Source organism: Helobdella robusta, assembly GCF_000326865.2.
Source record: "Helobdella robusta unplaced genomic scaffold HELROscaffold_31, whole genome shotgun sequence".
Taxonomy (NCBI): domain Eukaryota; kingdom Metazoa; phylum Annelida; class Clitellata; order Rhynchobdellida; family Glossiphoniidae; genus Helobdella; species Helobdella robusta.
In genome coordinates this window covers 1,484,429-1,508,753 of record NW_008704544.1, presented here as the reverse complement: position 1 = coordinate 1,508,753, position 24,325 = coordinate 1,484,429, and the positions used below count along the sequence as shown (strand labels likewise).

Here is a 24,325-nt window from a genome sequence, read left to right as displayed (position 1 = left end):
TACGAACCAAGTATAAATAACCGCCAATAAATTTACGTTCCAAACCAATATGTTAAACATTGTTTTAAACTAGAAAATATTTCTGTTTGTGTGTGTGTGTGTGTGTGTGGTGTATACACATATGTGCACAATGCACACACACTCTTACTACACAAAACGTTCTGCAGCGAGTTTGTATGCTTGGGCTAGAACAATCAGTCAGCCATTCCATTAATAAATCAGTCATACAATCCATCAATAAGACATCCATCAATCGAATGTCTTTTACTATTTCATCCATCCATCCATCCACTCATCTATCAATTCATTCATCCATCGCATATTTTATTCCTCTTGCTCATCCATCTTGCATCTTATCGTTCAAACAATCAACTGATTGATCACGCATACCATCAACCAATCTTTTAACCAATCAATCAATCAATCAATCAATCGATCGATCGATCGATCAATCAATCAATCAATCAATCAATCAATCAATCAATCAATCAATCAATCAATCAATCAATCGTCATTAAGGTGAAAACACATACATCTACACGCGCATACACAAACCCAGACACACAAATACACGTACACACACATGCATTCACACTCACAGTCACACATACTCAAAGGCATACACACACACATGCTCGCACACACATGTTGATTTTTTGTCGCATGTGTTCTGAAGATAAAACACGCTCTTTGAGACCAATATTTCTATCGCGTGATTTTCGAGAAATATATTTTAAAATAAGACCATTAAATTTTTTCCATTTTTACGAATCTAAAATAATATTACTACATTTAATATATATATATATATATTATATATTCATCAGAATACATATATTGTGTACAGTCAACAATATATACATATATACACACACACATACACACAAACTTGTATATACAACAATAACTTTTTTTTGAAAATTCGTTTATTGAAGAATTTAAATATAAATTATAAATAAATATTTGTATAGTTACACGTAGCATTACTTTTGAAGCACTTCCTTGACGCCATCATTATCACCTCCACCACCATCATCATTATCATCATCATCACCACATCATCTTCATCATCATCATCGTGGCCATCTTCAATTGGATGCAGCGACTACACTCGACCTAACTTGAGCGCCACTCCCGCTACCATTATTACCACCACCACTGCTACCGCTGTTATTGTTTGGCCCGGTTTTTCCTTGCTGCTGAAGCTGGATTTGTAGCTGCTGCTGCTGGTGGTGGTGGTTGTTGGGGTTGATGAGGCGGTTGAGGATGTTCCTTTCGGACATCTGGAGACGTTGCGTGACAGGTGGAATGCGTGAGAGGGTGTTCGGCAGTCGCGTGACGTCCTGCTTCATGTCACTCAGTAGCTCTTCTAGCTGGTTCAAAACTGGTTGTGGTCGTTCGTGTATGTATTGTTGTTTGTTTGTTCGTTCGTTCGTTTGTTTGTTTGTTGCGTTTTGTTTCATTGCGAGTTAAATGTATGTTTTAAGCTGAATGACGAAAACCACCACGATGAATGTGATAGAAATTTTTTGTTGGCTGCGCAGAAAATCGAAACGAAAAATCATAAAGAAAAAAAAAACATGAAAGTGATGAGATTCGTGTAGAACCTTTATGGAGGACAGCATTCGCAGGTTTGTTGCCGGCCATGCTTTCTTTGTTCAGGTGCTGATGACTTTCGGCCAGGCATTCCAACTCGGCGAATCTACACACATTTTCAAATTATCATTATTATTCGAGACAAAGGAACCAAGAAATGATCAAAACTATCAACCAACAAACCAGCCATCCAACCAACCGACCAACCAACCAACCAACCAACCAACCAACCAACCAACCAACCTAGCATTGAGTGTCATAGCGGGATAGTTAGCATCCTGCGTGATGTTGAGGTAGGCAGCTCTCCTCAGTTGCTCTTCAATGACCAGCGCCTGCTCCAACAGCTTGAATCTACGAGCTAGAAACTTGTTCTTCATCTCCAAGAAGTTACCCTGGTGTATGTTTTTTGCAGATGGACGTGTGTGTGTGTGTGTGTGTGTGTGTGTGTGTGTGTGCGTGCGTGTGTTTATATGCCGTAACATTACACAGAAACAAACAAACAAAAACACATACAGAAACACAAACATAACAAGCACAGAATACAAAAACTGAAACCACCACCAAAACTCTGGGGCCAACCGACTTTAGCCATATCAGCCTTGAACGGTTCACTGACGATGAAGTATGCGATGTCATTCTGGATGTCCTGCCACCTGCCGTATCCGTGCTTCACGATTCCCGATAGCAGCCAGTAATCATGCTTCCTGTGCCATATCTCAAGGTCGTTACCTGGATAGGTGGGTAGGTAGGTAAGTAAGTAGGTGGGTGGGTAGGTATTTTATTTTAAAGTCAGTTGAAGGCTATGAGATTCAGTCTTACTCAACATCTCTCACTAATTTTCATCATTTTTTTCACCCTCACGATCGTCATCGTAATCATCATCGTCGTCGTCACCCTCATCATCATCGTCACCACAACTAACCATGACTGATCTGTGCCTGCTCCGTTTGCCACAAGGAATGAAGTTCGGTGAATCCGCCATCTGCAATGTTGAACATGAGCTTGCGAGTTAGCATTGATGCCCGCATCATTTCCATCGTTATCTCGCGATGTTTGCTGCTGCTGTTGTTGTTATCTATTTGAATGTTGTAGTTAGTGTTGTCATTAATGTTATCCGTTTTAATGTTATGGTTGATTCGTTAATGTTATTGTTGTGATTGACTATGATGTGTCCATGTAAAATTGGTAGCAGTACCGGCAATTTTATTGCCGTATGTATATATTGTTGTATTGTAACGGATGTAATAGAATTGAGCCGTAGCAGTAGCAGTAAGACGAAATCACACTAACTGTCGCTATCATTAGTCTTCTTGCTCACATCAACTTTAGAATCTTGTGGTTCGGTTGCTGCGATTGACGAGTCGTGTTTGGCCTCCTCTGATTTCTGGTCAATGTAGTTGACGACAGTAGTGGTGAAAAACGAGAATGAAAATAATGAAATGGGCACTGACTGACTGGTTGACTGACTGAAGCTACAGTGATGATATCATCACATGTGTATAACGACGAGGCAACCGACAACAAAATCAGCGACAACAAAAACAGCAACATCAACTACGTCAACATCAACAACAACAACTAACAGCGTCATCTTTCAACTTTTCGGCAGCTGCAGTGAGATCAGATTGCTGCTTGCTGTCCTCGTTGCCGCTGCTGCTACTGCTGCTGTTGGTGGCGGCGGTGGCGGACGTCGTCGATGCATTTCCATTTTCAGATTTCTTTGTAAGAAAAATTTTGAAAAATGATTTGATTATTTAAATTATTTAAATATTTAAACCAAAAAATAAAAATCGTGCAAGTAGAGTAGCTGGCCACTAAAACAATTCAATGGAACGGCCAACTAACATTTTTCGATCTATCTTCCTTGTTACTCGGAGCTGGAGATGGTACAGCAGAACTTCTATTGCTCTCGGACTTCAACTTGTCCAACCCTTCGTTGCAAAATGAACTCATCCACTGGTGAGGATTGTTGATGTGCTCAAACTCTTGCACCTAAAAAACGAACGAATGAATGAATGAGCAAATAAATGAATGAATGAGTGAATGAATGAATGAGAGATCTGATCAAACAATTCAGTCATCATCAAATAATCATACATACCAAAAAAAAAGACACAAACAATCAGCAGCACTCCCCCACCTTCTTCCTAACAAGTGACATGACACCAATCCTAGTGAGGACGTGCTGTCTTGAGAGGCCTTCCCTGGGCACGCCATCTGCGAACGTTTCTGCGTTCTCTGCCCCTGGCTCACACAGATGTCGCATGAAGAGGGATACGTAGGCCTTGAACTCTCGCACTGACTTGCCCTTCAAGTCTCTGGTCAGCCTGTTCCGTGTGGACGTTGTTGTTGTGGATGTTTGGTGTTAAGGTTGCTGTCTAATTCGTGTCTATCTTGATAGGCAAGCATCTCAAAGAGCAAGAAAGAAATAAAGAAAGAAACGAACCACGGTGTGTTGTTGGGGTCGTGCGGTGGCATGCCATACCTCATTATCAGGTTCAAGAAGGCTTTTCTCTGCCGCGTGTTGAACCCCAGCACCTGATAATGGAGGAAAATATGATTGTGGTGAGAAAATTAAATCGAATCATTTTTTATAAATTATGCATCTCGATTTGTTAAAAAAAACAATCTATATTATGATCACATTCTCATAACAAACCTCAATTTGTCCATTGACCCTGGCAAGTAGGGGGGGAAGGGTTCGATCCCTATCACCTCCCGCGTATCTCTTCTTCTTTCCTTCCTTCTTCCCTTCCTCAAAATCATCATCATCCTCTTCCAGACCTGACCGAATGATTGTTTGGATTAATTAATTGACTGTGATCATGTATATTATGAATTGAACGAATGAATTTATGAACAAATGAATGAATGAATAAATGAATGAATAAATAAATATACCCATTTGAGCAGAAACATCCGTATCAATATCAGATAGGTCATTATTCCAAGCTTCCTCATTGGTTCCCATGGCAGCATCATTGTAGTTGACCTGCTTTCTGATTCGCTTGCCTTTACCAAGTGACCTTGTTTCACAGATTATGTTAATTTTGAGATGATATATTTATAAAAACCTTGAAAAAATACAACTCAAAGAAAACTTCACTTAGAAGGAGAGGTCTGAAGGAGAAGATGATACAGGTATAAAAATGTAAACTGATACGTACAGTCACAGGGAAACCACCATGTACTTCAGCAATAAAAAACACCAACAAATAGAAGAAAACATTAACAATACAAGACACCACGCAACAACAATAAATTTAACAACAACAACAAACCTAGTAAGGTCCTCTTGCTGTTGCTCGTAATGATGTCGCAAAAGTTTCTCCCAATAGGCCGGGTCAGCGTGCTCGGCTTCCTGCCTCAACACTTCCATCTCTCCTTCCTCCTGTATCACGTAGTATCATGGTTGATCATGATATGATATCAAAATGTTGACGATAGCGTTGCAGTAATTACAATTGGAGAAAAGACAAAAACTGCACACGTAGAAGCGCACAACAACATCGAAAGCAAGACAACCTCTTCCCCTTCGGCCACGGTGTAAGTAGCAACTTTGAAGGAACTGAGGTACTCATTCATGGCGATCTCTTTTTCTTCTTGGGCCTCCTGACTTCGATCTAGAAGCTTCTCAATGGCCTGGTCGTTGTAGACGATCCTGCTGCCGCCACCATCGCCACCTAAGTTGTTTTCGTCATCGTCGTTGCCGCCACTCGTCATGTTGTTGTTGGCGTCCTCCTCTTTGAAAAGTTCTTCTGTGCCGAATTTCAAGATGTCGTCCAGTTCCTGCTTGGACATCATGGCGCCTTTGTTGCCTGTGCGCGTGTGTGGTGTGCGTGCGTTCGTCATTTTTTGTGTGACAGTGTTGGAGATTAAAGTGGCGATAAAGACGATGATTTATCTATAAGCATGGTTATTTCATTAATCCATCCATCAACCAACCAACCAACCAATCAGCCAACCAACCAACCAACCAAAAGACCAACCAGTCAGCCAACCAACCTAATCCAGGTCTGACGACCAAATGAGTTAGCATCATCTTCCTCTTGGCAACCTGCGTGATTCTCTCTTCCACGGAGTTCCTCGTCACAAACCTGTAGATGAGGACCCTGTTTGCCTGGCCAATCCTGTGTGCTCTACTGAACGCCTGCATGTTCATTGGATGGTGGTTGGTTGAGTGAGTGATTGGTTAAATATGAAAACTATGAAAGCCAATCATCCAACCAACCGACCAAACGAACAACAAACGAACCAACAACCTGAATATCGTTATGAGGGTTCCAGTCGGAGTCATAGATGATGACAGTATCAGCAGTGGCCAGATTGATACCCAGACCACCGGCTCTTGTGGAGAGGAGGAAACAGAATGCAGGCGATTGTGGAGCTGTGTGCGGTGCAAAGAAAAATCAACTATTTAAACAGATATTCATAACAATTTTTAGAATACATTATCTAATATTAGGCTACCAAACTAAATCCATCATCAACCAACCAGCCAATCAATCAGCCAATCAATCAGCCAATCAACCAACCAACCGACCAATCAGCCAACCTGCCAGCCAACCAACCATTGAATCGATCGATCGCATCTTGTCGTTGCGTTCCTGTAATGCCACCATCAATCCTCTCAAATTTGTAGCCTTCATTCTCCAGGAAGTCTTCCAAGATGTCCAGAACTTTTGTCATCTGAGGATAAAAATATGCACTCATTTATCAACATATCACCCAGTTACTTATTCACTTATCCACTCAATAATTTATTCACGAACCCATTCAATAATTCGTACGCTCGTACATCAATCATTTACACACACAAAATTCAATTGTTGTAATTTGTCACAAAAAAAACAACTTCATCATTATCATAATTAATACCATCATCATCATCATCATCCCGAACAACATCATCATCATTATCATAATTAACATCATCATTATCATAATTACCACCACCACCACCAACATCGTCATCATCATCATCAGCAGCAGCAGTACCTGTGAGAAGATAAGCACTCTGTGGCCATCTCTATGAAGTTTCCTGAGCATCTGTGAGAGTAGGTCCAACTTCCCGCACGCCTTGATCAGGGCCGACCCTTCAAACATCCCGTTAGGTAATCTCGGAGCCTCCTGAGTTGATGACGATGAAGAAGATGAGGATGGTGATGATGAAGATGATGAGGATGATGATGATGATGATTAAGAAGATGAAAAAGATGAGGATGATGATTAAGAAGATGAAGAAGATGAGGATGATGATGAAAATGATGAAGAAGATGAAGATGGTGATGAAGAAGACGATGATGATGAGAAGAATAATGATGAAGACGACGATGATGACGAAAACGATAACAATAAAGAAACAACAGAGTCGTATACATTCATAGCTACAGACATGTTCAGCACCATCATTCTCATTCAACGTTCATCCTCATGATGCTGACCTGGGCAGCAGTTGGAAATAGGTAAGGATGGTTGCAGCATTTCTTAAGGTCCATCATAATGTTGAGGAGGGAGACCTGACTGGAGCTGCCCTTGGCGTTGAGGGCCTCAAAATTGCGGGTTAGTATGTACTTGTAGTACTTCCTGTGGTCAATATGAGGTTGGAGTTAGATGGAGAAATGTTCAGTTTGTGTGATAGTTGAGAAGAATGTTGTATAATTGATGGCCAATTATACTAAAACAATGAATCATGAATCAAAATAAAGCCATCAACCATCCAACCAACCAACAAAGAACCCCATCAACAAATGCCTCTTACTTCTGCATAGGGCTCAGCTCAACCCTGACGATAAATTCGCTTTTAGAGGGCATATTTTTGAGCACATCTCCTTTCAGTCTCCTCAGCAAGTGGTTGCCCAGCAATTCGTGCAAACGTTTTATCTGCTCCTCTTTCGAAATGTCAGCGAATTCTTCAAGAAACCCTTGCAGATTGCTACGCGGAAATTATAATATTTTAATAAATAACTAATTAATTAACAAATTAATTAATTAATTAACTAATAGAGCATGCCGCAAAATTCTAAAGAAGAAGAAGAAGAAGAAAAAGAAGAAGCAATGAATGAGAACGAGGTACCTGAATCTGTCTGGAGAGAGAAAGTTGAGAAGGTGGAAGAGTTCTTCCAGGTTGTTCTGCAGTGGTGTGCCCGTCAGCAACAACTTGTAATCTATTCTGTACTGGCTCAGCAGTCGGAAAAACTGATTTGATGGATAAAATGCCGCAAGTTTTATTCATGTAATTCAATCCATTTTCATGTAAACTTGATTTTTGTCTAACAAATTTTCGGTAAATGTATTGCATACTAACTTTTGATTGGTTGTTCTTGAGCCTATGAGCTTCATCGACCACGAGAACCTTCCAATCGAGTGAGCCGAGAGTGGCCTGGTCGATGGTGATGAGTTCGTAGGAAGTTAGGAGGACGTGGAACTTGACGGGGACATCTCGACGCATCCGAAACGCTTTGTTGCCCCCTCTGATGGCACCCTCCTCAAACGAAAACTCGTGCTCCCTGCATGGTGATTAACGAGATGGAAAATATTTAAAGGTGAACAGATGGGAAAACACAAAAAAAGGCAAACAACAGAAAATAACGGAATGAAAACGAAACAAAATGAGTGAGAAAGAGAGAAAGAAAGTGAGATAAATAAACCAAAGATATTATAAAACACTTTAGCACATTGACCAACGAACAATCAAACCTGATAACAGCTCTACTATCTTTGTCCCCAACGTAAGTGATGACGTAAAAATCCGGGGCCCAGAACTCAAACTCACGCTCCCAGTTGATGATGGTGGACAGTGGGGCACTCACTAGGAATGGGCCCTTGCAGTGGCCCTGTGGTTCAGGAACAGTTGCGAGGGCGTTAGTTACAACAAAAAAGCAGAATTAATAATTGGTTGGCAAGAATCAAGTTTACATAAGCATTGGTTAAATTAAATGAATGAAACATCAGACGTTTCATCCATCCAGCCAGTTTTTCCGAGCGTTGAGCCTGTACAGAATAGATAGCAGTATTAATTAATTACTAACCTCTTTGTACAGGGAGTAGAGGAAACAAATGGTCTGTATGGTCTTCCCAAGTCCCATCTCATCTGCCAATATCGTATCGGTACCCTTGCTCCAGGAATATCTAATATGTGTCAACAAATGAATGAATGAATTACTGAATGAATTAATGCATGAATGAATATATAAAGCGGGGAATAATAAATGCATGGATAAATACATGAAGTAGTAAACGAACGAAAGAATGAATGAATGAATAAACGAACGAACGAACGAACGAACGAGTTCCCACCTCAACCAATTAAGACCTTCCAACTGGTATGGATGCAACGTACCACCTGTTGAACTTATGTAATCTGGCTGCTCTTGAACCTGCCTCGTCAACTGGTTGGTCGGTTGATTGTATGATTGATTGGTTGATTGATCAATTAACTGATCATTTAATTGAATGATTGATTGATTAATTGATTGATCGTATGGAAGAATAAATGAATGAATAATTGGCCTAAAATTGGACAAAAGCAGCAGCGGCAACAACAACAACATCCGGAATGAAAACAACAACAACCAACATCAGTTGAAGGATGTACAGGGGGCATCTGCCTTCGTTGTTGCTGCTTCTTAATGCTCTTATTCATTGACGCTGTCGTCGTTGTAGCTGACACGTTAGCTGCAGCGTTTATGGACGTGGCGTTTGCCGTGGCTGACGATTCATCTTCGTTGTCCTCATCCTCCTTATCCTCATAATCATCATCATCTCCGTCGTTCTTTCTTCTTTTATTCTTTTTCGGCTTTCTTCCTCTCTTCGATTTGCGACTATCATCAAGACCCAGCATAATCGTCCTAGTTAGATTGATTGATTGACAGATAAATGAATTTAAAAATGAATGGATACAATGACACACACACACACGCACACACAAACGCACAGACAAACACTTACACACAAATGCACGTACCTAAGATCAAAATAGTCGTCGATGTATTTCTGGAAATCAGGAATATTGGAATCCTCGGCTTCCCAGATGGCCTGGTCATATGGTAGATCCCTCCACTTCACCAGGTAGAAAACTTTCTCATCTTTGTACTGGCTGTTGGTTTGGTAATGTGTGTGTGAGTGAGTTTCACTTTTTCGTTAACTCGCAAGCTCAATCATTCACTCATTCCCTAACACACTCATTCATATATCCACTCACTCACTCACTCATCCATTCATCCATCCATCACCGACTAACCGATGATTAAGAATCCTATGAATCTGTAGCCACTCAGGTCTGACGCCGTACCTGTAGAACCTTTCCTCGAGGTTGTGGGGGTCTTCCTGGCTGGCCTCCTTGTTGTCGTCCCTACCGTAGGAGCTACCATCTTCAAGAGGGGGTGGTTCGTCCATGTCGGTTTTACGGATGTAGTTGCGGTACATGGCCGGGTGGTGGACATCCAGCTGCCGTGGTGAGAATTAGGAATGGGATTGTCATAGCGATGCTAAATAATAGATACGATGGTACGGATCATAATTTATATTTATGTGAAGTATAATTATTATTATTATAAATATTATAATTTAGTATGAATCTAACCTGGATCTCGGATATCCACTTACAGTGCCAATAGGAAAGGTCATGCCATTTCACAAAAAATTCCCTTTCTCTGTGATCCTAATTGAATTAGAATAACTTTCTAAATGAATTTATTATAAAATTATTGACCAATCATAACGTTAGTTAGATTATATGATCCCACCCACCTTCTTCTTATTGGTTGTATGAGGAGTCACGTGATCTAACTCGTCCATGACCTTTGGCGGTTCTTTCCACCTCCAGGTCAATATTTTCTGCACTCTTCCTTGGATGGGCTCACACTAAAGAGAGAAAAAAAAAGTCAACATCACATCAATATCTACAATATAAAAATTACATGAATGCCGACAACCATTGAGAGCACATCAAAATTACAATCACAGCGACCTACCGAACACCTGGGGCAGTGCCAAACCCCGGTTGGGACATCAGTGACGGGGGGCGTGAGGCAAAAGGTGTGGTACGCAGACGGACAACTGTCGCAGCATAGTAGATCGCCGCCATCTTTACAGACGTGGCAAAACTCCATGTGTGGGTCTTCCTGCTTCTGCTCCTTTTGCTGCTGCTGCTGCTGCTGCTCCAACTTCTCCCTGTCTGGTCCGTTTTCCTCCTGCAGTTTGTGTTTGTGTTCGTTGTTGATGCGTTGGTGTAAAGTCCATTTAGGTTGCGTTGATATTAATAAATGCGCTGAAGTTAATCATTCCTAATGCTACTTACGCAATGAGGGCAACTCCACTTGCCCTCCGGTGGCTGTTCAAGTTCCGGGTCGAAGCAGACCAGATGATAAGCCCTGGGACACGTATCGCACAGGATTATCTCACCACCTTGCTGACACACCTCGCAATAATCCTGGTGGTCAGTCTGCAGTTGTGGCGATTTAATTGGTAGGAAAGATTAAAGGAATTTTAAATTTACACATATTTTCAAAGGCATACACGCAAGTAAATATGGAGACGCAACGTACAAACTGACATACAAACCTCATAGCCATCGTTTCCCTCGTTCGACTTGTTCAGCCTGCTGCTACTCATGCCCGATTTTTTCTTCCCATTCCTGCCTCTGCCCTTCTTCACCTTGGTCTTCTTTGACTTTTCGTTCTTCTCCTGTTCCTCGATCATGGCTGCCTCCTCCAGCTGTCGCTCAAACTCCTCATCGCTCGTGTTGTTGCCATTGTTGTTGGATGTTTCATCTTCCTGTTTATTGTTTATGTTATGTTAGTGTATGCATGCACGTGTGTGTGTGTGTGTGTGTTGTGTGTGTACTGTTCTTATGTATTTGAATGTGTGTGTATTTATTTAATGTGCGAGCATACATGCGTGTACAATACATGTATCTGAGATGATGATGGCAAGGATGACTAAAAAAGTGATGGTGGGACTTTGATGGCGACACAACTTACATCGCTCCCTCTTCTTCTCTTTTTCTTCTTGTTAATTTTTATCTTCAGAGGTGCAACTACTTTCCTCCTCTCGCAGCTCAGCTGATCGCCATCTTCACTCTCAGTCATGTTGTCGGCATAGTCGTCAGCTGCATCTGTCAGGTCAGACCAAATATAGCAGTTACATTGCTTTTGATAGGAAATACATTTTTCTCTCCATAATTTACACCACTTACACAAAATTAAACATAATACAATTATTAATTATTACACAATAAAATAAATTATTATAAAATAAAATTCAAAAGCCTCAAACTGAAACGAACAGCCAGTATTAAAATTCAAATTCTAAATTAAAACCAACGAACCATCATTATAAGATGCAGCATTGCTTGTGCTAGGCACGGGCTTGTTTATCTGCTCTCTATATGGATTCAACTCGAGAAACTCCCTCCACATAACAGCCAGCAACCCACTCAATTTAATTAGGGGTATCTTAGGGTTGTCCTTCTGAACAAGGTGACCCACTTGACTAGAAAATATTTGGAATGTATTCCAGGATCTGAAATCGTCTTGGGTGTAGTTGACGCACGTCGGGTTCCAGCCGTGCTTGTAGCAGATCTCATCTGACGTTTCCTGCTGCTTTTTGAGTAATTCAATTTCTTAATTAATTATTTATTAATTAATTTATTTATTTATATATTTATTTATTTAATGCTAAAATGAACAATAAAATTAAAATTAAAATAATTTGAAAAAGAGGAACAAGACGAACATGATGCGTTTCTCGATCTCTCCTTCCCCTCCTTCGTTCTCTCACCTCGGGAGTGTACTCGTTATCGTTGTCGTCGTCGACTGTCGCCTCCATGTCTCCCTACGAAAACAAAATTTTTTTTTCATTCTACCATTTCTATACCATTCAAAGATAATTTTATAATTAAAATTTATTAATCTACTAATTATTTAACTAGTTAATAACTCATCTAATCAATAAATTAACTTTTAATAATCTGAGAGAATAAAAAACAAAATCAGCAAACGAACAGTGTTGTTAGAGTCCGGAGTATCAACGACGTCGTCCTTCTTTTTCGACGTTTTTGATTTCTTAGCCCTCCTCGACGACCTCACAGAAACGCTACTGCCTGGATCAACAGTGCTATCCTCTGCGACTGCAGCTGTCGTTACTTCCTTCGATCAATCATTTGAGTGGTGGATATTATTGTCATTGTAATTGATAGAAGCAGTAGCAATAATAACAGCTGCAGCAGTAGTAATAGTAGTAGCAGCAGTAGCGACATTAGTAGCAGCAGTATCAGTAGTAGCAGCAGCAGTAGTAGTATAGTGAAAATGTTATTATAAATGTCATATGGACCTCTGTTTTTTTCCTATCTTTTCCTTTTTTCCTTCTCAAAGAGACTTGCAGCTCATCATTATCATAACTCCCGGCTACAATTCCATACTCTGATTCTCCCTTTAACAACATTCAACACAATAACTTATCAATAATATTCATTATTTGAAGATAAATTAACTTCAAAGAAATTTAAAAATACTATTTATACTACTTCTAATGCTGCTAGTACTACTACTACTATTACTGCTACCATTACTACTACTATTAAAATTTAAAGTACTAAAATATATATAGAATTAGAAATAATATTTTAAAACTATAATTCTTTAAAAAAACAAAGAAAGAACCTTAAAGCTTAATCCTTGAGATGATAAACAAGAAACGCAAAAATTAAAATTAAATTTCCTTAAAAAAATTTTTAAATAAAGCGAAACAAAAATTAAGCTGATCATCATCACATCAAACCTGATCATCATCATCATCATCCTCTGCAGCAGCCAAAGTGGCTATGACACCGGTCACATCTGATTTACTCTGCCTCGACTTCTTCGACTTTCGATCCTTTGATCCGTCTTTCGCTTTTCTCTTTTTACCTTTTTTAGATGAAACATTATTATTGTCCGGGGTGCTGATGTCTTGTGACAAGTCGTTGTCGTCTGTCAAGTTTGTTAATATTTTAATATTCAAAGAATCAAAATTTGAATTGTTCGTTTAAATTAAATTCTATGGTTAAAATTTCAGTTTCAAATTCAATAATTAATTTAAAAAAGGGATACCAGTTAATAGGATGAAAAATAAAAGCAAATTTTTCTTCAAATTAATGAACAGATTATTATAGCAATTATTAAACACATCATTAAGTAGTTCAACAAGTAAAAAAGAATATTTAACCTTTACATAAGGATAAACATAAACTATATATTGAGAATAGATCAATGGACATGATCAATAACAGGCGTGATTCTCTCAATATTAACAAATTTTCATAAGAACACATCAGTATGTTGTTTGTGTGTGTCATTGTGTGTGTGTGTGTGACAATGTGAAAAGTGTTTAGCTTTTTTAGTGTGTTTGATTAAGAAAAAAAACATTTAGAATATACAATATACACACATACATGAGTATACATATAAAAACACACACAAACAAACAAACACACTGGATAAATAAGGAATAAAATCTACACAGTATAAATTTCAGATCAATTAAATTTGGCATCAAGCTTTTCAAATTTGCAGCAGAGCAGTAAGCCATCAAGAGCCATGCTCAGTAAAATGAAATATTAAAAATGTATTGATCAAATTTTAGAAGCCATTTTTCTTATAATAGTAGTTTGTCTCATCCTATTAATTAATTAATTTATTTATTTATTTATTATAAACTAGCATGGAGGTAATGATTAAATACACGAATCCACTTTTAAACATTTGATAACTATAATTACAAATTATGCCATAATCAAAACAAAACCATCTATAAATATTCACCCAATCAGTCACTTTATACACCACAAAAATTAAACTATGACAAATAAATGAGCAGTATTTATCAATAAAACCTAAAAATACCCAATCAAAACGTTGCAAGAAAAACATGAAAATCGCCGAATTAGTTTTGCTCGCCGGACGATTAGTGCTCCGGTGATCGATTGATTTGAAGAAGTAGGCGCCCACGTGAGGCCAAGCGCCCGAACTTCGAAACACTAACCAGAAATAAAAATTTAAAAAAAAATCAGCTAAACAAACCTTGATCTAATTCATCCATCGTCGAGTCCTCTTCCAACTCCTTAGTGTTATTATTTGGCATCACCACGCGCGCACACACGCACGCACACACAGCTATCAATTAATTTATCCGGAGCTCAAAATTTCATAAAATTCGTATGTGTTATATATCGAAGGTAATTGTATAGTCGCTGTGTATACCAAGTGTATGGTATATGTAAGGTACTATATTGTATTGTATTGTATTATAACTCATACATACAATTACAATGCAATATGTATGCGTTTGTATACGTGCGTGTACCGGTTGTATTGTGTTGTCGAGAGCGTTTGTCGCTAATTTTCACCGACTTGATGTATTTTATAGTATTGAAAATCGATCCAAATTAAACATCAAATTTTACAATCCATTTGACAAAAAATAAAGAGAAACAATTATCACGTATGTTTAGTCATGTACAAAGATAAAAAAAGAATAAGCGACACCGATGTGCTATATAAATTACTAAACAATGTATGCCAATATTAAATATTTATATACATACAAATTATATATATATATATATATACAAATTATATATATATATAAATATATTTTATATTTATATATATTTATATTATAAATATGTTGTTACATGTATGTATGTGTGTGTGTGTTTGCGTGTGTGTGTGTGTGTGCGTGTGTTCCGGAAGAAGAACGTATACCTAAATAGCGCTTCATTATGCAAACTTATTACATACGCCACCTAACTAATTACTTGCTGCAATATAGATGCGTTGTTACAATCAACGTTATGTTTTATATTCATTGTTTGCTTGTAATATATATATATATATATATATATATATAAATTATATTTTTATAGAATATTGTAAAAATATACATATATATAAAAATATATTATATATATAATTAATTTGCCTACATTACACACTTGCATGTAGACACACGTACCTATATACATATATAACAAGTTATGTATGTAAACCCATATGACGTGTTATATTCGCGTGTGTTTTGTAACAACATATTTATAACATTTTATAAGTACATTTTTATAATTTCCTTTATATACATGCATATACATATACATGCATATACATACATGCATATACATATACATATACATATACATGCATATACATACATACATATACTCACACGCACAAGAAATAAGCGGACAGACAGACTGACCAGTGACCACTTACAAACAAAACCATGACCACTAAGATGTTTCTAGAAACATTTACACACAATTACAAACAATCCAATTAACCGACATGCGAGCTGGAAAATCAAAAAACTTCAAAATGAAAAATATCCTCCAGAAATATTGATTCGAGATCATAGGCAATGACGCACCATAGAAAGGACGCATAATTATAATAATTATTAGTTAACATACCATTAAAAGCTATTGCTTCTCTGCATGCACTCTTGAAACCGACATACACACACACATACATAGATATATACGTACATACTTACATACATACATATATGCTTACATACATACGTATATGCTTACATACTTACATACATATATGCTTACATACATACATATATGCTTACATACATACGTACATACATACGTACATACATATAGACATACTGGCTATATAGTCTGCGTTCGTTTTAAAATAGGCATTAAATTCATCATTGTCTTCTTCGTCGTAACCATCATCACCTTCTTCATCATCACCGTCATTATATAAACCGTCATCTTATTCTTCTTCTTCATCATTTTGTACGTTATCCTCATCATCATGTACGTCATCTTCTTCATCATCTTCATCGTCATTTTCATCTTCATCATCATCTTCGTCATCATCTCAGCCATCATCATCTTCATCGTCGTCGTCCTCTATCCAAATTATCGTCGTCATGTTAACGCTGCAGTTGGATTGAAATGTTTATTTTTAGAAAGATCAATTAATTTTTCAAGTCGTCAGCTGAAGTTTATTTTTAGCGACCGTAAAGCGTTTTTATCAAAATGTTTCTCTCTCTGTCACTCTCTCTCTCTCTCTCTCTCTCTCTCTCTCTCTCTCTCTCTCTCTGTCACTCTCTCTCTCTCTCCCTCTCTCTCTCTCTCTCTCTCTCTCTCTCTCTCTCTCTCTCTCTCTCTCTTCTCTGTCACTCTTTCTTTTTTTTTCTTTCTCTTTCCCGTTTCTAAAAGTTAATTTAAAAATTTTAAAAAAATAAAATTATTTTCAATAATAAATTAAATAAATTAATAATTTGAATGTCTTCTGCAAACACCAACGTACGAATAGGCTACGATATGATATGATAAGATATGATATCTTTCAAACATAGACTAAGATACTCAATCAAAGATATATATATCAATGTATACTACAAAACACTATCACATTTGCAATGATACCCCATAGTATAGGATGTTGGTATGTGAGCGTTACACCAGATAAACTATTGATTTGTTGTTTTTACAAATTCATTCATGTGTTTACATGATCGTCATCGTCATCATCGTCGTCATCATCATCATCATCGTTTTCATCATCATCGTCGTCATCATCATCATGGCTACTAACGCGGTGGTCATCATTATCGTCATCATCGCCATCCTCCATTTCATCATCGTCACTCTCATCATCACCATCGTCTGTTCAACATCATAGACAGGCAAGATGTGGAAAAACCTACATAGACAAAAAATAACCATTTCTTTGATTGATTTGGGTATTAACTTATCATTATTATTATTGTTGTTGTTGTTTGTTGTTGTTTTTATTAAAATAGGGTCCTCTCTTTACATAATTACCCCTCCAAATATTACAACCATTGCTAATGATTTATTTGCTTGTGCGCGTGTGATTTCATTGACAGCAATTAGATATCCAAACATTCTTTTCAACTATTCACTCTATCATTCGTTCGTTCGTTCATTCATCCATCCATTTATTCATTAACTGTTTTATGTGTAATTACAATACTGTATATAAATATAAATATATATATATATATATACATATATATATATATATATATACATATACATATATATATATATATACATATATATATATATAGAGAGAGAGAGAGAGAGAGAGAGACAGAGAGAGACAGAGAAAGAAAGAGGCAAAGAGAGAGAGAGAGAGAGAAAGAAAGAGAGAGAGAAGAAGAGAGAAATGGTAATTTGCAACTTAGATTTCAGGTAATTTTATTTCTCTCACTGTTAAAAAAAACATTTGTGTTATTAATTTATTCATTGATTTAGTCAGGCCAATTAACAGCCTTGAAACATTACGTTACAACAAAATACCCGTAATTCACGTTCAACACAGTACAATACCATCTACATACATACATGCATGCCAGTGCACTTTTTTGTATAGTACGGTTTATCACATACAAACACAATAAAACAAATAATATTAGGCAATTTTTTGAAGAAAAAAATTTTGCCAAATTTTTTAAAATCTGTATTTGTACAAAATTGTGTGTATATATATATATATATATATGTGTGTGTGTGTGTGTGTGTGTGTGTGTGTGTGTTTATACGTGTGTGTGTATTTGTATGTATGTGTGTGAGTGTGTGTATCTCTGAGTGAAAGTATTATGTTTGTATTTTCTGTATATACATATACGCGTATGTATGCGAAGATGTTTGCTAACATTTTGTATGCGTTGGATACACGAGGTCTGGCTGGTTTCGATTTTGATTTGGAAATTCCATTTTGAAAAGAGATTTTTCACTTTCGATATAGCATCAAAGGTAGATAATTAACATAGGTTTGATGATGTTAACAATGATAATTATGAGACGATAACGATATATATAAACGTGCATACATATACGTGTGTGTGTGTGTTTGTTGTGTGTGTCCGTGTCTGTATGTGCGTGTGGGAATGTGTGTATATACATATTCTCGACCATAATTACCAGTAAGACAGCTTTGTTATCTTCACACATGTTTTTTTCATCTTTTAATAATTCAAATAATTCATCTCGAGCATATTCCAATGATGACGCGGTATTTCACAGATTTCTCAGGTTTTTCCAATTTTTTCACGATGGTTTATAGCCATTCCACTTATACAAATTCCTTCGACTTCGTCCATAAATTTAACTCACTTTTGCTATTTTTATATTGAAAGCAATCTTGCAATAATAACAAATAGGGACAAATATTAAATTTATTAAGAAGTTACAATTCTTTTTTTTACAAAAATTCTTAACGAAATTTTTTTTCTCAAAATGATCAAAATTTTTATGATTTTTATGGCAAGTTGTTATGTGTTGTTAGGCCATCCAGTAACACATCAATACGATGATGACAACAACAGCAACGACAACAACAGCAATGACATCAATAACAATAAGGGTGATGATGGTAAAAAATTTTCGATCTATCATTAAGTTGTATAGTGTTGTGCTAAATAAATAAGCATACACATTTTATACAAATTTACAATCTTTTTTTAAATCATTTGATTGAAACTATTTGATTTTACTTGACTTTTTTCCAAATTTCCAATCCATCACCAGACGACGACTCTGAAGCCTTACTTGGACAAAAGAAAATATTGTTGGCAGAAATTTGCTATTCAAGCGACGGTAATGGTGACGTCATTCATTCCTCAGTTTCGTCATCAACTACGTCATCGCCTGCGTCATCATCACCCTCTTCCTCGTCCACCTCATCATTACTAGCCTTATCATTTTTTTCATCACCATTGCTCTCAGCATCTACTTCATCATCATCTTCATTATCGTCATCTACGTCATCTTCACCTTCGACATCATCATTACCCTATCCAACATTTACCACGTCATCATCTTTAGAATCGGCTACATACACCGCAGCTGTTGCAACAACTACAGCCACGGCAACAAATGCTCACCAAAACTCCCAAGAAAACAACAGCTTGAGAAGCCGACGTAGCAGAAGTAACTACAATGGCGAAAAAAATGATGATGACTACTATGATTACACTTTGTCAGAAACTAAGTTCAGTCTGATTAACATCAGGAATGAAATAAGAAATTTACTCTGGTCTAATGAATACGTTAGTGATGTTGTTGTTTACGTTTTTTTAATGTTGTTGTTGTTGCTGTCCTAAGTCGTTAATGTTGTTGCAGATGTTGTTGTTGTTGATGTTGTTGTTGCAATGTTGTTGTTGCAGTGTTGAAGCTGATGTTATTGCCTGGTGTTAAAATGTGTGTTGTTGTTTTGTTGCTAACAATGTAAAGCAATGATTAGCTTGGCACATTTTTATATATCAATATTTGTTTACAATATGTATATCCACCAACTTTGTATATATTTTATAACGATGATGGTGTGCTAGTTTAGTTTATAGTGTATAACTTTTGTCACGATTGTGATTGGATCTTATTAGTTCATTTTGACCGAACCATAACTAATTATTGAAATTATTACAATTGAACTTTGAACTTTAGAGAACCGGTAGCTTGGTCTGTCCAAAGAGGCCTTTTAAGGATGATTTTCAACATGTCAGTTTCATTTTTTCGATTTAGTTTTTTACGTACACTTGAAACTTTCAATTTAACTTTTTTTGATCGCGAATTATTCTTTTTATATAAAGAAATATTAAACTAATTTTTTTTCCAAAACATTCACTGCACCACCACAAAGTCATTTTCAATAAAAACATGATGAAAAATTATCTTCAGCTGACGACAAACCTACACGAACGCAAGGAATGCTACTCACTGAACCTGCTATCAAAAGCTGTCTCGCTATCTTTTGGCCTCTCACAAAAAATCGACGAATCTACAGAGTTCAGAGAGCAAGGGTTGAAGTTAAAACTACAGAAAATGATTTCTGGAGGCAGTTTAAATTGTCTTTGCGACGTTTACACCCGATTAAAGACGTTAGAAAAGTTTTGGTCTTGCAGCCAACGTGAGATTCAGCTGTCCGAAAGAGGTCACGGTCAAAAACTCACCACGTATCACTATTTGGTTGAAGAATGTAATAGTCTCTACCGTATTGAAAGCCTCTTAAGTAAGTCTTTATTTTTGTTGAAGTAAAGTTGTTAGAATAGAGAAGCGCTCTATTATCCCATCTACATATTTTTAATGTTTTTTTTATGGAAATCAGATGCATTTTGTAATGTTTTTGTGTAGTTGTTTCTTTCCATGTGATAAAATATTTGGTTATTTATACATAAATATCATTTTCATCATGGCCAACTTTTTTAATTTTATATTTTTGTTGCAGCTTTTTATAAAATGTTTTATCTATTTTATAAGATATTCATAAATGCATTTTATTTGATTTGATACACACATCTTGAGAACTTGAAAGCTTTCTTGTATTGTTTGTATTAATTATTTTATGACATTATTTCATTTGCATGAATCACAAGCATTTTATGGTCTCTACATTTACAGACTTATTAACAACTTATATTTACGGCATTACTTTTGTGGTACTTATCATGAAAATAAAAAAATGTATTGAATTAAAGTCTGTTAAAATTATTTTTTAAAATATATAAACAAGGACGAACTAACAAAATGAAAACTTATAACACTAATAAATTAACAAATTTCAATTAATTAAACATAAAAAAATGTTAAATAATGCCACAGAAATAATTTACGAACAAGCGAGTCAATCGGCGACATAAATTTCTGAGTGAGTGGTCAGCAGCTTGATGTCTTTCTCCAACTGCGATAACTCTACTTCTAACTTTATCTTGAAATTTTTCATGGTCAAAGACGAGATGACCATGGGCAATTTGTTGTACTGATCGAATAATTTTTTGTGACTTTCGTGCAGATTGCACAACAATGTTTCTCTCTCTTCTGGGGTCAACTTTTTCATGGCACAAGCTCCGATTTTGTCTGAAACCTTTCTGTCATATTCATCTCTGGCATCTTGCAATTCCTTCTTTCTACGTTGCACATAGCAGGGCACCTTTCCAAATTCCCGACATCTGGAGTAATGAGCGTCCATGCCACTGTCGCGGAAACTGAACTTATCCCCCTTTTTGGTGAACACCAACATTGGCTGGCAGATTTTTTTCGGTTGTGCCTTAAGGACAGACTGTACGTTCTCTTTAATGTAATTATGAGTCGATTGCTGCTTTTTATCAGGTTTCTTGAATCTTTCGAAACGCAGAACAGGCGCCTGGCTTTTTAAATTAAAGTTAGCATCGCAACGTAATTTTTCAATGTTTCGCATCGGCGTCCGCACTCGAGGTTTCATTTTATTTTTCATCTCATCGAGACACGTGTAGGCCGGGTTGTTGGGACACATTGCATCATCTCGCACGCCCCCTCGTCTCGGAGACTTGCTCGAGTCTTTGGATTTAAAATTCATCAAATTCTTCATTAGTCTCTCTCTTTTCTCTCTCTTCTTCGTGATTGCTGGCGGAACGACTGCGGACTTTTTAGTAGTATCTTCCAGGGTTATTCTGGCATTACGTTCTTGCCTCTTAAGAAATTCTTGCGGCGGTTTCAGATACAACTCAGCCACTCCGAATGTTTTGCTGTCGTGTTTTTTGTTCTTCAAATCTCTCAAAACCTTCGAGGAATAGATGGATTTGTACAGGGGCAACTTTGAAACCTCTTGTTCAACTTTGGGTAGCAGGTTATAGATTGATTCGTTAGATGGCACACAAGTCTTAACTATCTTCTTGCGACACGAACTGTAGCTCATTGTGCTTTTTTGATTCGAAATGTTAACTGCTGAGTTGTTCAAGAACGATCCAAACAATGATTTATTATGTAAACAAGTCGAAACGTTTATTTGAAATAATTATCAAAGACTAAAGATAATATAATAAAAATACAATACAAAAAATGCTTTGTGGATGATTTTAATAAACATCACATGGAAAAGTATATAAAACATTTGTCGAAATATTGATTTTTAAAACTTGAAAAAAATTAATTCGGAAAAAAGTTAGAAAATCAGTTTTTCTTGCATAATCCATTGTATAAACTCGATTAAGAAGGAGCTTCTAAATTGAACTTATCATTTAAATTTTCGTTTAAAAATGACAGAGCTTTATTTTTATCAGCCATGCCGACCGATCGATGAGACATGGGCAGGAAGGGAAAGAGGAATGTGCTGCCATTACTCACGCTGCCGACGCCGTTCATCGCTGGCGGCAAAAAACCTGGATGCTGTCTAGGGAAGGAATCCGTGAGGTAGTTCTCTCCGTAGATTGCCAGCGGTTTTGTTGCGTTAATTTTGATTTGCATAAATCTGGAGAACTCAGATCCAAATTGTTCTCGACGTTCGATAGCATCGATATGATTTTGAAACTGTGGCTGCTGCTGCGTTTGTGTGGTTGGTGGCGACGACGATTGCGTCGTCGATGTCGTGTTGTCGAGAATTTGTCGCTTCCATTTATTTCGTCGATTTTGAAACCAGATTTTAACTTGCGTTTCGGTTAATTTCAAGGTCAAGGCCAAATTTGATCTTTCTGCACTTGATAAGTATCTCTTGGCCACAAACATGCTTTCTAACTGGGCAACCTGGCTTCTCGAAAATACGGTCCGTGTTTTCTTCTTGCGCTGGTCATATGGGGAAGTTACGTCATCATCTTCGTCGTCATCGTCCTCATTATCTAGCGTAGAATTATGTTTGATTGCTTGGCTCTCTTCGTTATCATCACTGTCGTCTATGTTGATGTTTTGTTCTGTTGGGGAACAATCAATATTGTCGTTGACCAGTTCGCTGCTGCGGCTGTTGATGTTGTGGCTGTTGATGTAGTTGTTGCGGTAGCTTTTGTAGCTGCCAATGTTGTGGCTGTTGATGTTTTTGTCGTAAATGACATCATTTTGCGAAAAAGGAGTAGAATTGTTGTCGTCATCGATGCTGTTGTTTTGTTTGTCATCATTTTGGCCATAGTTGTTGTTGTTGTCGCTATTACTATAGTCGTTGTTGCTGATGTTTTTAAAATTGTAGCTGCAGCAGTGGCTGCTGTCGTTGCTCTTGTAGTAGCGACTGCTGATGCTGCTGTAGTGTATGTTGTAATTAAATTGATCATGATTGGCCGAACCAGGGACTGTAGAAAATAAGCCTGACGGCGAAGAAGACGAGGATGTTATAAGTGATGATGACGACGATGATGATGACGACAATGATGATGACGATGATGATGATGACGACGATGATGACGAGTACAATAGTGACTTGCTGGATGGAAATGGTGAAGGTGATGATGACGACGACGATGAATGTGATGATGTGTTTGATAGCGTTGTCGGTGGTGATGATGATGTTGATGAAATAACTGATGATGATGATGATGACGATGATGATGACGATGATGATGACGAACTTAATGACGATGGTGATTTTGCGTTCGTTAACAAGAACTCAATGGAAAAGCAACTCTTCTTATATTGGACAAAAGACGATGACGACGATGATGACGACGATGATGAATGTGATGAAAGAGATAGAGCTGGTGATGATGATGATGATGATGATGATGATGATGGTGGTGGTGGTGGTGGTGGTGGTGGTGGTGGTGGTGGTGGTGGTGGTGGTGGTGGCGTGTTGGCTCCCAACGCGGTCCTCCAAGATGACGATGACATCATTTATAATTTTGAAATTTCGAGTTGTTGTCGGTGTAATTTGTGTTACTGTTGTTCATTTGTTTTTGTTGTCATTGTCGGAGTTGATGTTATCATTATGTTGCTGTCACGATTTAATGTTTCGACTGTTGCTTATTG

General features: G+C 37.2%; 4 protein-coding genes across 4 annotated transcripts; 1 reads left to right on the top strand and 3 right to left on the bottom strand.

The window, feature by feature from the left end:
* Nucleotides 1-1,048: 1,048 nt before the first annotated feature.
* On the bottom strand, nt 1,049-12,683 carry HELRODRAFT_100648 (hypothetical protein). Its single transcript, XM_009022374.1, has 33 exons — nt 12,603-12,683; nt 10,898-11,041; nt 10,572-10,790; nt 10,348-10,461; nt 10,181-10,258; nt 9,839-10,044; nt 9,563-9,694; nt 9,176-9,446; nt 8,896-8,987; nt 8,628-8,727; nt 8,296-8,432; nt 7,904-8,105; nt 7,673-7,794; nt 7,358-7,531; nt 7,041-7,182; nt 6,595-6,726; nt 6,168-6,285; nt 5,859-5,983; nt 5,602-5,746; nt 5,122-5,414; nt 4,878-4,987; nt 4,498-4,622; nt 4,256-4,380; nt 4,043-4,134; nt 3,737-3,923; nt 3,442-3,588; nt 3,196-3,314; nt 2,887-3,062; nt 2,519-2,671; nt 2,180-2,325; nt 1,840-1,988; nt 1,608-1,702; nt 1,049-1,384 (listed from the first exon to the last, which is right to left on the bottom strand). The coding sequence occupies exons 3-33, from the start codon at nt 10,707-10,709 to the stop codon at nt 1,089-1,091; spliced, it is 4,641 nt and encodes a 1,546-aa protein (XP_009020622.1). The 5' UTR covers nt 10,710-10,790; nt 10,898-11,041; nt 12,603-12,683; the 3' UTR covers nt 1,049-1,088.
* Nucleotides 12,684-20,281: 7,598 nt separating this feature from the next.
* Nucleotides 20,282-21,092, top strand: HELRODRAFT_174940 (hypothetical protein; the record flags this gene model as incomplete). Its single annotated transcript, XM_009022373.1, has 2 exons — nt 20,282-20,633; nt 20,998-21,092. The coding sequence occupies 2 exons, from the start codon at nt 20,282-20,284 to the stop codon at nt 21,090-21,092; spliced, it is 447 nt and encodes a 148-aa protein (XP_009020621.1).
* Nucleotides 21,093-21,245: 153 nt separating this feature from the next.
* Nucleotides 21,246-22,295, bottom strand: HELRODRAFT_81736 (hypothetical protein; the record flags this gene model as incomplete). The annotated part of the gene is made up of 2 exons (XM_009022372.1): nt 21,246-21,764; nt 22,014-22,295. 2 exons carry the CDS (start codon nt 22,293-22,295, stop codon nt 21,246-21,248), a joined length of 801 nt encoding a protein of 266 aa, XP_009020620.1.
* Nucleotides 22,296-22,975: 680 nt separating this feature from the next.
* On the bottom strand, nt 22,976-23,155 carry HELRODRAFT_148580 (hypothetical protein; the record flags this gene model as incomplete). The annotated part of the gene is made up of 1 exon (XM_009022371.1): nt 22,976-23,155. A coding segment is annotated over one exon (180 nt), but the record flags the coding sequence as incomplete, so codon positions are not given.
* Nucleotides 23,156-24,325: the final 1,170 nt, after the last annotated feature.

Excerpts from the sequence above, each read along its gene's own strand:
- HELRODRAFT_100648 (XM_009022374.1), bottom strand. The coding sequence starts at position 10,709 with ATGGAGTTTTGCCACGTCTGTAAAGATGGCGGCGATCTACTATGCTGC. Across the intron at positions 10,045-10,180 it reads AGTGGATATCCGAGATCCAG|CTGGATGTCCACCACCCGGC; the intron begins GTTAGATTCATA and ends TCACCACGGCAG. Across the intron at positions 5,984-6,167 it reads TGCGATCGATCGATTCAATG|CTCCACAATCGCCTGCATTC; the intron begins GTTGGTTGGCTG and ends CACCGCACACAG.